Raw genomic sequence first — 13744 nt, 5'->3', positions numbered from 1 at the left:
ATTCTGAGAGACAGGATTTATGATTATTTGGAAAAGCATAGTTTGATTAGAGATAGTCAGCATGGCTTTGTGAGGGGCAGGTCATGCCTCACAAGCCTTATTGAATTCTTTGAAGATGTGACAAAACACATTGATGAAGGAAGAGCAGTGGATGTGGTGTATATGGATTTTAGCAAGGCGTTTGATAAGGTTCCCCATGGTAGGGGAAAGTAAGGAGGCATGGGATTCAGGGAAAGTTGGCTGTCTGGATACAAAATTGGCTGGCCCATAGAAGTCAGAGGGTGGTAGTAGATGGAAAGTATTCAGCATGGAGCTCGGTGACCAGTGGTGTTCCACAAAGATCTGTTCTGGGACCTCTGCTCTTTGTGATTTTTATAAATGACTTGGATGAGGAAGTGGAAGGCTGGGTTAGCAAGTTTGTCGATGACACGAAGGTTGCTGGAGTTGTGGATAGTGTGGAAGGCTGTTGTAGGTTGCAGAGCTGGGCTGAGAAGTGGCAGATGGAGTTCAACCTGGAAAAGTGTGAAGTGATTCATTTTGGAAGGTCGAATTTGAATGCGGAATACAGGCTTAAAGACAGGATTCTTGGTAGTGTGGAGGAACAGAGGGATCTTGGGGTCCATGTCCATAGATCGCTCAAAGTTGCCACCCAAGTTGATAGGGTTGTTAAGAAGGCATATGGTGTGTTGGCTTTCATTAACAGGGGGATTGAGTTTAAGAGCCGCGAGGTTATGCTGCAGCTCTATAAGGCCCTGGTTCGATCACACTTGGAATATTGTGTTCAGTTCTGGTCGCCTCATTATAGGAAGGATGTGGAAGCTTTAGAGAGGGTGCAGAGGAGATTTACCAGGATGTTGCCTGGACTGGAGGGCATGTCCTACGAAGAAAGATTGAGGGAGCTAGGGCTTTTCTCATTGGAGCGAAGAAGGATGAGAGGTGACTTGATAGAGGGGTACAAGATGATGAGAGGCATAGATAGAGTGGATAGTCAGAGACTTTTTCCCAGGGTGGAAAGGGCTATCACCAGGGGGCATAATTTAAAGGTGATTGGAGGAAGGTTTCGGGGAGATGTCAGAGGTAGGTTCTTTACACAGAGAGTGGTGGGTGCGTGGAATGCACTGCCAGCAGTGGTAGTAGAAGCAGATACATTCGGGGCATTTAAGCGACTCTTGGATAGGTTCGGCACAACATCGTGGGCCGAAGGGCCTGTACTGTTCTATGTTCTATATGTTCTATAAAAAAGCTTTTCCGCGTGTTGCCATTGCATCGTTTCCTCGCAGAGGATGAATTTGCAAGATTATGGGGAATGGGATGTCGGACTAAATTAAACACCACTTTCAAAGTTGCAAACTTTACAAATGTAAGTTATTTTTTTCAAAGAGCTGGCACAGGTATGGCGGGCTGAATGGCATCAGAGTAATTCACTGTGGAGAAGGTATAATTCCTGACGACGACTGCAGTTTCAGAACGTGCTCAGCTTCACAATGGGGAACGTGTCAGTACTGCGCAGGCGCAGCGTCCTGGCGCACGCGCACCAGTGCGGCGGCGGTTGCCAAGGCGCCGCTGACAACAGCTTTGCTGCGGGGAGCTCCGGACATGGTCGGCGGCCGCAGGTAGGAACTAGGGCTCGGAGCCAGAGGTCAGCAAATCCCAGGCCTTGGGCCTGCCCGTCGGCCCCGTGGGGCATATCTGTGTCACATTCCCCTCGGATCGGGCTCAATCATGGTCCAGTGTCTCGTTCAAGCCTATGGTGTTTGTGGTCAAGATCGCTGCTTTGGGATTGTCCACATCTTCGGGGCCCAGATATATCTGGCGCGGGGCTGTGTGTCAGTCCAGGGATATCTGGGTCTCTGCGGCACGAGGCTGTCTGTTAGTCTGGGGCCCCTGTGACCTGGGGCTTTGTGCCAGTCTGGGGTCCAGGGATATCTGGGTGCTTGTGGCTTGGGGCTTTGTGCCATTCAGGGGTCCAGGGAAAACTGGGTCCCTGTGGCCAGGGGCTGTGCCAGTCAGGGGCCCAAGGATGTCTGGGTCCCTGTGGCTCAGGGCTGTGTGCCAGTCAGGGGTCCAGGGATATCTGGGTCCCTGGGGCTGTGTGCTGGTCTGGCATCCAGTGATGTCTGGTTCCTGTGGCCCAGGGCTGTGAGCCAGTCAGGAATCCAGGTGGACTAATCAATGTTCTGGGACTTGGTGAGCAGTCACCCAGCAATTTGCAGGCTGGTGATATATTGCTATGTCTTGTCTGGGCTGCCAAGAAGTCAAAGAGCACAGCATCTGCTTTTAGAGCCACAGGGTTTGATGTAAGTCAGCAGCCAGAGAGGAATGAGAGCAGTAACAATACTGTGACTGCAAGGAAGAGACCCAACCAGCAGAGTCGCAAAGGGTGTCAATATCGCAGGCTAGGTATCTCTTACAGATATGTTGGCTTTATCTTCAGCGGTACTCTGATCTGATCTCATCTCAGGAAGTCAGGTATCTGAATGACAAGCACATGACAAAATTTGAAAATATGTTATCAGCTGATTTTAGCACTTTAAAAATATGACTTCGAGCTGAGAACAGACCTAAGACATGTGCAGTGATATGGAAGTGAGGTGGGAATATGTTGGAGGTGGGGTGATGGGTTAGGATCTGGTAGGGCAGTCACATGTTGGGTCCAAGGTGGGTGGGAAGGACACAGGCCAGTGGTGAATTGGGAGGATAGGGACTGAATTGTCTTAAAAATAATGACATTCTAAGTTCTTCATCCTTTTAGACATTTAGTGATTTCATCTTTAACTGAAGATTCCAAAAATTAACATTCATAGATGTTAAAGCAAACAGCTCATAAATTATCCAGTATTCAAGCACACATCCACTCTCAATAGGACTCTGAAATCAAATTTCTAGGGCCTTTCCTATTTCATCCCCATTGCTGTCAAGATTCTCAAATGTATCCCATAAGGTTCTGGCACTATTTCCTCCTTCAGCTTAACTAACTTCTTTAATACTTTATAATGTTAGCAAATTGAAGCACCTGAGATTCAATGGGTAGTGGCAGCATGAATATGAAATTAACTCAGGGATAGAAAGCAGGAAGTGGTGCACAGTTGTTTTTTACATTGGAGGGATATATACATTTGTGTCTCCTGAGGAGTTGGTATTAGGACAACTACTATTTTTGTCAGAGGAACAGACAGGTGCTTCTGTGGCCATAGAGATGAATCCAGGATGGTGTGTTGCCTCCCTGGTGCCAGGGTCAAGAATGTCAGCTGCAGAACACTCTGATAGGGGAGTGTAAACAGCCAGCAGTCATGGTCTACATTGGTACCAACGACATAGGTAGGAAGAGGGATGTGGTCATGCAGAAGGAGTTTAGTGAGCCAGGTAAGAAATTAGCAAGCAGGACCTCAAAAGTAATGATCTCCGGATTACTCCCAGTACCATGCCCATGTGAGTATAGAAATAGGAGGATAGTGCAGATGAATGCGTGGCTAGAAAGATAGTGTAGGAGGGAGAGCTTTAGATTCCTGGGGCACTGAGACCAGTTCTGGAGAAGGTGAGACTTGTACAGGCCAACGGGTTGCGTCTGAACAGAGCTGGGACAAATTTCCTTGAGGGGCGATGTGCTAGTGCTATTGGGGAGGTTTAAACTAACTTGGCAGGGGTGTGGGAACCAGGAGATCATACAACAGAGGAATACCAAAGTGCAGAGAGAATTGGAAGAGACAGATAACACTAGAGTAGGAAACACCAAAGTATTAGATGGAGTCAGATTGAGAGTGTTAGACAGTACTAGAGAAGGGAGCAGTTCTGTACTAGATGGGAATGGACTGAGAAGGAATGCAAGGACAGGATTACAATACATGTGTGTAAATGCACAAAGTGTGGTATAAGGTTGGTGAGCTACAAGCAGAAATAGTGGCATGGGGTTATGATGTAGTGACAATAACGGAAATATGGCTTAAAAATGGCGAGGACTGGGTGTTTAATATACAAGGACATAAAGTGCTCAGAAAAGATCGAGAAGGAAAAAAGGGAGGTGGGGTAGCAGCCCTGATTAGGGAAGACATTGCAGTTCTGGAAAGAAAGGATGTCCTTGAAGGGAAAAGGACAGAATCCTTTTGGTTACAGTTGAGGCGCAAAAAGGGTATGATCATGCTACTGGGGTGTTGTATAGGCCTCCAAATAGTAAGAGGGAGCTAGAGGAGCAAATCTGCAGGGAAATCACAGAGATGTGCAAAGACTATAGAGTGGTGATATTGGGGGACTTCAATTACCCAAATATTGATTGGGATCATTTTAGCATAAAGGGTAAGGAGGGGGAGGAATTCCTCAAATGTGCTGAGGAGAACTTCTTTGATCAGTGTGTTCTCAGCCCAACTAGAAGAGAGGCATTGCTGGATCTGGTGCTGGGAAATGAGGTGGGCCAAGTGCCTGTGGGGGAGCACTTGGTTTGAGTGATAATCATATCATAAGGTTTAGACTAGTAATGCAGAAAAGCAAGGAACGATGTAGGGTAGAACGGCTAGATTAGAAGAGGGCTAATTTCAATGTGATGAAAAGGGATCTAGCGAGGGTATCTTTAAGGAAAAAATGCTTCAGGTACAGGCTAGGAACATTTCAACAAGGGTGAAAGGTCGGAGAACCAAGAACAGGACTCCTTGGTTGGCGAGGGAGATAGCGATGATGATGGTACAAAAAAAGAGGGTGTATGATGCATGTCAGGTGAACTCATTAAGTGAGAACCAGGCCATATACAAGTTGAGAGGGGAGGTGAAGAAGAAAATAAAACTGGCAAAGAGAGAATATGAAAATAGAATGGCAATCAACATAAAAGGGAACCCAAAGATCTTCTACCAGCATGTAAATAGTAAGCGAGTAATAAGAGGAGGAGTGGTACCTATTAGGGACAGAGAGGGTAATATATGCTTAAAGGTGCGGGGCAAGTGTTAATATTCTTAATGAGTACTTTGTATCAATGTTTACTGAGGAAATGGAGACTGACTAAATATATGTAGAAGCAGAGAGAGTAGAGGCAATGGATAGGATAAAAATTGAGAAGGGGGAGGTACTAAAAAGGTTGGTTATGCTTAGGATTGATAAGTCACCTGGTCCAGATGGCTTGCATCCCAGTTTGCTAAAGGAAGTAGGGATGGTGATAGAGGAAGGGCTTGCCATAATCTCCCAATCTTCCCTGGATACGGGGATGGTGCCAGAGGATTGGAGAGTGGCAAATGTGACACCCTTATTCAAGAAAGAGTGTAAAGACAGTCCTAGCAATTGCAGGCCAGTTAGTTTAACATCAGTGGTGGATAAGGTTTTAGAAGCAATAATCAGGGAAAATATCAACAGACACTTAGAGAGGTTCAAGTTAATTAAAGATAGCCAGCATGGATTTGTAAAAGGCAGATCATGCTTGACTAATCCAATTGAATTTTTTGATGAAGTAACAGAGAAGGTTGATGAAGGGAATGTGATGGATGTTGTTGATATGGATTTTAAGAAAGCATTTGATAATGTACCACATAAAAGGCTGATTAACAAAATTGAGGCTCATGGAATAGGAGGGTCAGTATCCAATTGGATAAAAAATTGGCTTAAGGACAGAAAACAGCGAGTTGTAGTAAAGAGTTGCTTTTCAGACGAGAGGATGGCAGACAGTTGTGTTCTCCAAGGGTCAGTGCTTGGACCACTTTTTTTTTGCTATATACAAATGACTTGGATCTTGGAATACAGAGTAGAATCTCAAAATTTGCTGATGATACCAAACTTGGAGGTGAGGCAAACAGTTAGAATGATATGAATTGCCTGCAACAGGACATAGATGCGCTAGCAGAATGGGCAGAGAGGTGGCAGATGGAATTTAATACTGACAAGTGTGAGGTGATGCATTTTGGCAGAAGGAATAGGGAGAGGCAATATATACTTAATGGCATAGTTCTAAAGAGTGTGCACGAACAGAGGGACCTGGGGGTGCATGTGCATCGATCTTTGAAGGTGGCAGAACATATTGAGAGAGTGGTTAGGAAAGCATGTGGGATCTTGGGCTTTATAAATAGAGGCATTAAGTACAAAGCAGGGACGTTATGCTGAACCTTTATAAAGCTCTGGTTAGGCCCTATCTGGAATACTGCGCTCAGTTCTGATCACCACACTTTAGGAAGGATGTGAGGGTCCTTGAGAGGAAACAGAGGAGATTTACTAGAATGGTTCCAAGGATGAGGGATTTTAGTTACAAAGTTAGATTGAAAAAGCTGGGGATTTTCTCCTTAGAACAAAGGAGACTGAGGGGAGATTTAATAGAAACAAGATTATGATAGGCTTAGATAAGTTAGACAAGGAAAAGCTGTTCCCATTAACAAACGATACAAGGACTCGACAACACAGATTGAAGGTATTGGGCAAAAGATACAGGGGGAATATGAGGAAGCACTTTTTTAACTTGTTTTAATGCCCTGGAACATGCTGCCTATGAGGGAGGTGGAAGCGGAGATGATCAATTACTTCAAGAAAAAGTTGGATGGTCACCTGAGAGAAATAGGCTTGCAGGGCTGTGGGGATCCAGTCGGGGAGTGGGACTGACTGCATAGCTTCGTGGAGAGCCAACATGGACTCAATGGGCTGAATGGCCTCCTTCTATGCCGTAAAAGACTCTTAAAAAAAATTGATGACCTGGACTTGGGTATATAGGGCATAATTTTAAAATTTGCAGATGCCACAAAACTCAGAAATGCAGTAAACAGTGGGGAGAATTGTAACAGCCTTCAGGAGGACATAGATAAACTGGTGAAATGGAGAGGCACGTGGCAGATGCAAGTTAACACAGGGAAATATGAAGTGATGCATTTTGGTAGGACGAATGAGGAGAGGCAATATGAACTAAATGGTACAATTTTAAAGGGGGTGCAGGAGCAGAAACCTGGGGGTATACGAACACAAGTCTTAGATAGCAGGACAAGCTGAGAGGGATCCTTAGCTTTATAAATAGAGCCATGGAGTACAATAAGTAAGGAAATTATGATAAAGCTATATAAATCACTGTTTAGGTACCAGGTGAAGTATCGTGTGCCCTTCTGGGCACCACACTTTAGGAAGGATGTCAAGGCCTGAGAGATGTAGAGGATATTTACTAGAATGGTGCCAGGGATGCAGGACTTCAGTTATGTGGTGAGACCAGAGAAGCTGGGGTTGTTCTCCTTTACAGCAGGGAAGATTTGATAGAGATGTTCAAAATCATGAAAGGTTTTGATATTGTGAGTCAGAAACCAGAGGACACCCGTTTAAGGTAATTGACAAAAGAACCAGAGACCAGCTGAGAATTTCTTTTCTGAAGCAAGTTGTTATGATCTGGAAAGCACTGCCTGAAATGGCAGTGGAAGCAGCTTCAATAATAACATCCAAAAGGAAATTGGATATATACTCAAGGAGAATAATTTGCAGGGCTTTGGGGAAAGGAGAGGGACTAATTGGAAAGCTCTTTGAAAGACCTGACACAGCTATGATGGGCTGAATGGCCACCTTCTATGCTGTATTATTCCATGATTCTGATATAGGTCAATGTTGTCTGGAGTCAGGGTTATGTGAGGGGGGTATCATGCCATTTAAACTGTCAGCTGTTATGCAGCTGTGAAACAGTGATTCCAAACTTTTTCCCTTGAAATTCTTGAGAGCAGTGGAGATGACATAAAGGTTAGGAATAAGGGACAATGTCCCATAATAAGGTGCTTTTGGCCCCCTTTGTCTTGCCACATAATTCCTTGAGTTACCCTGGGGCATAGAGCTGAGTTTGTGCCTGCAGTAAGGCACAGGCCCAGCAATGGCATGTACATGTGGGAAGAGGGGACTTCCCTTGACATGTTTTTCCTTGGACTTGTGGCCATAAGGCACCCAGATACAAGGGTTTCCCAAAAATGGCATTGGGTTTGCAATGGAAATCCCCTCCAATGGGAAGGCCTGGTGTGAACGACAGCTTAGTGAAACCGGAGCCCTAAGTTATGTTTTCTCTCCTATCCAAGCAGATCTTTGGGTCTTGGAGCCTTCTGGCTGCTGCCGTCAAATTCCTGATTTCAGAGCTGTCTTCCCTGATCTTTAGAAAGTAAAGAGGAAACAGAGTTTAAGATATTCCACCAGTTGAATAAAGATTTTTCTTGATATGACGTCCAAACCTAAACTGGGAGGCTTTCCTCAAAAACCATCAGGACCTTAAAAAAGCAGAGTTTTCAGAAAACAAAACCATCTTTGGTGTGCAGTAACCATGTTGACCTGGCCAAATGTGTTGTTTGAAGTGGCTTTTATGGTCCCTCCTTTACATTGATCCTACCACACTGGTGACACATCGGCACAATAACTTGAGGTAGCAATGCTACAAACATCCATACCTTTAGCTTGACAAAGAAAAGAAAGAACTTGCATTTATATAACATCGATCATGACCTCAGAATGGCCCAAGCACTTTACCAAAATAAATGAAGTACTTTAATGAAGCACTTTTGCAATGTAGTCACTGTTGTAATGTAGGAAATGCATGTCAGAGAAGATTCATCTCAATGGAAGTACTATGAAGTCAAGATTGTGGAGGTTATTCTTGCTTCCTGCATTTTAAAGTCATTGTGCCATTAGATGAATTGGCAAGTTTATTCTAAGGCAGAACAAGTCAGGAGTGTGATGGAATACTCTCCCCTTGCCTGGATGAATGCAGCACCAACAACACTCAAGAAGCTCGACACCATCCAGGACAAAGCAGTCCACTTGATTGACACCCCATTCACCACCTTAAACATTCACTCCCTCCACCACCGGCATACAGTGACTGCAGTGTGCACCATCTATAAGATGCACTTCAGCAACTTGCCAAGAAGCATCTTCAACATATCCTTCTAAACCGTCAGCTTCCACCACTTGGAAGAACAAGGGCAACAGGCACATGGGGACACCACCACATGCAGGTTCCCCATAATGCATACAGTGTCCAGACTTGGAAATATATCGCTGTTCTTTCACCATCGCTGGATCAAAGTCCCAGAACCCCTTCCCTAACAGCACTGTAGGTGTACCTACACCACTGCAAAGGTTTAAGAAGGTGGCTCACCACCACTTCTCAAAGGCAATTAAGGATTGGCAATAAATACTGGCCTTGCCAGCAAAGCCAATATCCCATGAATGAATAAAAAACAAATTGTGCTCAGTAATTGAAAAAGTTTTCATAAGGATTTACCCTTTCTATTTTGTGCAGACAAATGGCAGAAAACGAGAACCACATCCAGGAGACTAAAGAACAAAGCAATGCATCTGAGAAAGAGGAGGACCATTCTGATCAACCCACAGAAGTTCATGATGTGCCAGAAGAGGGTCCTCCTGAAGAGCCAGCAGATGGAATGGCTGATACAGTAACTGCAAACTATACTGTTGAGTCACCATCAGGTAAAATTTTACTTACTACTAAAAGTACTTACACAGTACTTACTTGCACAGTTTTCTAGGATAATGAAGTATGTTAATTTTACTGTTGTGCAGAATCATTACATCTTTAAAAATAAGATAATGAAGAATATGTAGAAGGGCTGTGCAAGTGGGATTAAAAGAATAGATTTTCCAGAGCTAACAAAATTTCAGAGTAGGTTCAACAAGGTCAAATGCCCTATTTCCATTCCTATATTTCTACATTATGCAACCTGCAGATAATTTGCTTTTTCTTTATTTTTCTATTGTTTTGCTTTTAATGCACCTGTGGATGTAATCGTCTGCCACATGATGTCCCCTTGATAGTCTACTACCACTGGGTGGAAACATGTACTCTCCTGCTGCTGCAAAGATGGCTAAAGGAATGTAATTCAATGCTCAGCAATAGAAAACTACTGATTTGTTCAGCTTCATGCCACTAGATAGAATGTTAATATTGTAAGTGCTAGTGTCTCCACATTAAATATTGCATTGGAGTAATGACAGATTCCTGGTTTAGTTTAGTTTAGTTTAGAGATACAGCACTGAAACAGGCCCTTTGGCCCACCGAGTCTGTGCCGACCATCAACCACCCATTTATACTAATGCTACACTAATCCCATATTCCTATCACATCCCCACCTGTCCCTATATTTCCCTACCACCTACCTACACTAGGGGCAATTGCTAATGGCCAATTTACCTAACAACATGCAAGTCTTTGGCATGTGGGAGGAAACCGTAGCACCCAGAGGAAACCCACGCAAACACAGGGAGAACTTGCAAACTCCACACAGGCAGTACCCATGTTTTTAAATTGAGATGGACCTTCATTTTTCTTCTTCAATTACTTTCTACTGACTTTCCTTTTGGCCATTTGATGCAATGTATCATTCTAGGGACAGAAGCAAGTGTTCTGTGCTGTAACAATTCTGTGATTCTGTACCATTTTCCATCCTCTAGGAGGTGCAAGAGAGCCACATGGGATGGCTGTGTAAGGAAATCAGAACTTTGTCTTATTTCAATTGGGGGAAATTGCTGAATTACCGTTTTTAAATGGCTTTAGATGGACAGAGTAATGTGGATTAAATTTAATTTTCATTGGCTGTAGCAGATATGTGGAGCTTCATTGTCTCTTGGCCCAAAGGGTTAGCTAATATGAGAACAGTCTTATTTCAGCTGCATTTAAAAGATGCATCTGCCCTACAAGTGGGAGCAATATCAAAGTTTGTTGTTCATACTAAATTGCTGGTGGTATGGGATATGGGGAGAAAGACTATGAAAGCATTGATAAGCTAGTAGTCTGGGCAAATAGGTAGAAGATGCAGTTCCATTTAGAAAAGTTGCAAAGTATTTCATTTTGGAAGTAAGATTGGAGAAAAGGAATGCATAGTCATTTGAAGTGCCAGTTAGTTTCTACAGGGAGGGAAGTTACATGTAATCTCAAATATCTCATTCTGTGGTGATGGCTTCTTGCAACAACCGATGCTCTAGGATGTCTCTGTAATATTTTATTGATACAGTGGAGGGCTTAGCCAAGCAAACATTTGGGAGCTTCTTGACTCCAATTCAAAGGTTGGGTTCTCATCTAAGGGAATAACTTTGATTGAGAATTATTTCCGAGTCCTTTGCTAAAAGAAATATACTTTTGGTTGGCTGGAATCCACTATGAATGACAGGCCGTGGGCAAAGCCTCCCTCTCACACACTTTTGAGGGGGCAGTTCACAGAGTCAGTCTCCCTCTGTCTGTTTTATGTAATTTTGCAGCCAGGAGAAAAAGCCTGGGCAAACATAACATCAAAAAGTCAAACTAGAATAAATGGTCTTCTGTCTTAAGACCATTTAATATGTTTAAAGGAAAAATAAATTACATTTTATTGTTTTCATAAACAAAGATGTGGAAGGATATTTATTTTCTCATTTTGGAAACAGTATACATTTTTTTTGTGTATTTTATATAAATTAGTTATGCATCGAAAGATTATGCCTCATCTGAATAGAGTTCTTATTGAATCCTATAAAGAAGGGGGGGATGGCATGTATGGAGTGGGCGGGGAAGACGACATGCAGCATGGGGGGAGTGGGGGGGGGAAACAATGGCCTGGAAGGTGGAGGGAAGCGATGGGGGGGAGAATTTAAATGGTATTATGTGTCATATTTCAGTAACAAGTGTTATGGAGTAAATGTTCTTTATTACGTTCTTTGAGTCATGCTATTGTTTAACTACATACTGGGAGAGACCCGCAAAACATTTGTGATGAAATTAGTATCTTTATTGCAAGAGTACTTTAAATTCCCATCTTATGCCATTCCATCCTCATGCAATCCCTCTCATATCATCCCCCTCCCCATTCCATCCCTCCTATAGCATGCCATCTACATCCCCCATCCCACACCTCCCAGGACGTCCCAGGCCCTCTCCCTTGCTGTAGCCCCTCCTCCACCCCTCCCATACCGTCTCTCCTCCCTTCCTCCCATGTCGTCCATTTCCCCTCCCCCAACCTGTCTGTCTCCCTCCCATGCCATTGTTTCCCTCCCACATTGCGTCCCTCCCCCTTCCAGGCCATTGGTCCCCCCCCACTCCCCCCATGCTGCATGCTGTCCCATGTCCCATGCCGTCTCCACTCCCTCTCCCACCTCCCATGCCATCTCCTCTCCACCCCCTCTTCCCCCTTCCTTTGCTGTCACCTCTCTTTCCTGCCATCCCCCTTCATACTGTTCCCCCCCCCACTATGCCATCTCCCCGATCCCATGCTGTCCCTGTGTCCCATGCCATTCCCCCCCAACTCACCCCTCTCCCTGTCCTATGCCCTGCAGCCCTCTCCTCCCATGCCAATCCACCTCCACAATGCCCCTTCCCCCATGCCGTTTCCCTGCGCCCCCTATCGTCATCGAGCCCAGTAGCTGAGGCCAGGAAGTGGTGAAAACTGGGGGCTGGAACACAGAAAGCGAGGCTGGGGAGCAGTAAGGGCCAGGGGCCAATAAGCGAGGCCAGGGAGCGGCGAGGGCTGGGGGACAGTCAGAGAGTCTAGGGCCCAGTAAGCAAGGTTGAGGAGCGTCAAGAGCTGGGGGACAGTAAAGGTGGCCGAGGAAGGACGGCGGCTGCGGAGCCAGTAAGGGAGGCTGGGGAGGGGAGGGGCAGGGACCGGGGGCTAGTAAGGGAGCTCAGGGAGGGGCGGGGGTCACAGGCCATTAAGCAAGGCTGGAGAGCAGTAAGGGAGACTGGGGAGGGGCAGGGGCCGGGGCCGATAAGGGAGGTCGGGGAGGTATGGAGGTCGGGGAGGTGCAGGGGCTGCAGGCCGGTAAGCGAGGCCAGGGAGCGACTGGAGCTGGGGGCTGGTAAACAAGGCCGGGGAGCGGCTGGTTCCAGGGGCCAGTATGGGTGGCTGGGGAGCGGCTGGTGCCAGGGTTCAGTACGGGTGGCTGGGGAGCAGCTTGGTGCCACGAGCCAGTAAGGGAGGCCGGGGAGTGGCTGGTGCCAGGGGCCAGTAAGGGTAGCTGGGGAGTGGCTTGGTACCGCGAGCCTGTAAGGGTGGCTGGGGAGCAGCTGGTGCCAGGGACTAGTTTGTAAGACTGGGGAGCAGCTGGGGGCCAGTAAGTGAGGCTGGGGAGTGGCTGGATCTGTGGTTCAGAAAGCGAGGCTGGGGAGCGGTGGGGGCCGGGGGCCAGTAACCGAGGTCAAAATTTGCATCCTCATCTTCTACACAACTAACATTAGTGTAGCATTCTGTTTGGGATCGAAATGCAATGCTGTACTAATGTGCCTCCTGGCTTGCAGTAGTCATGTGACCTCTACCATGAGGCACCCATTGCAGGCAGACATCACAAGGCCAGTTCAATAAAAACACAGTGCAAGCAAGACTGTTGTCCTGTGAATTCGTAACATGGTGTCAGGGTGGAGTTGAGGATGAGTATTTTAGAGCTGTATAGAAGCACAGCTACTAAAAGAGGAACACAGGAATGTTCAGAGCTGATTAAAGCTGTTAAAAACCACAGGAAGCTACAGAAAAGGAACTAAGAAGCAGGCCACAGCCGAAAGCTCTGGTAAGACACAATGACTGCAAATTTTCCTCTCCCGGCACCGGTCGAAATGAAAGGTGTTATGGAGCAGAACTGGCAGCTTTTCTACTCGCAATGACAAATTACGAAATTGTGACAGATTTAATTAACAAACCAGAGCAGCTGCTAGTAGCTACACTTTCATCACTGTTGGGAAGAGACTGTTACAAAATGTATTCCATCCTAAATCTCTCTGAAGAACAAAAAAAACAGACAGCAGAAATTTTGAAAGTCTTGAAGGCACGCTTTGAACCCCAACTGAACGTAA

At 45.5% G+C, this 13744-nt stretch overlaps 1 protein-coding gene across 3 annotated transcripts in view; it reads left to right on the top strand.

The window, feature by feature from the left end:
- Positions 1-1559: 1559 nt before the first annotated feature.
- Positions 1560-13744, top strand: part of iqub (IQ motif and ubiquitin domain containing) — a 131989-nt gene continuing 119804 nt past the window's right edge. For all 3 annotated transcript variants that reach the window (XM_068050899.1, XM_068050898.1, XM_068050897.1), the window contains exons 1-2: positions 1560-1613; positions 9212-9399. In XM_068050899.1, coding sequence (XP_067907000.1) covers positions 1597-1613; positions 9212-9399 — 205 coding nt within the window. In that variant the 5' untranslated portion in view covers positions 1560-1596. The remainder of the gene's footprint in view (positions 1614-9211; positions 9400-13744) is intronic.

Source organism: Heterodontus francisci, chromosome 18 (assembly GCF_036365525.1).
Source record: "Heterodontus francisci isolate sHetFra1 chromosome 18, sHetFra1.hap1, whole genome shotgun sequence".
Lineage (NCBI taxonomy): Eukaryota > Metazoa > Chordata > Chondrichthyes > Heterodontiformes > Heterodontidae > Heterodontus > Heterodontus francisci.
The sequence above is the reverse complement of the archived record's forward strand: the minus strand, read 5'-3'. Positions and strand labels throughout refer to the sequence as shown.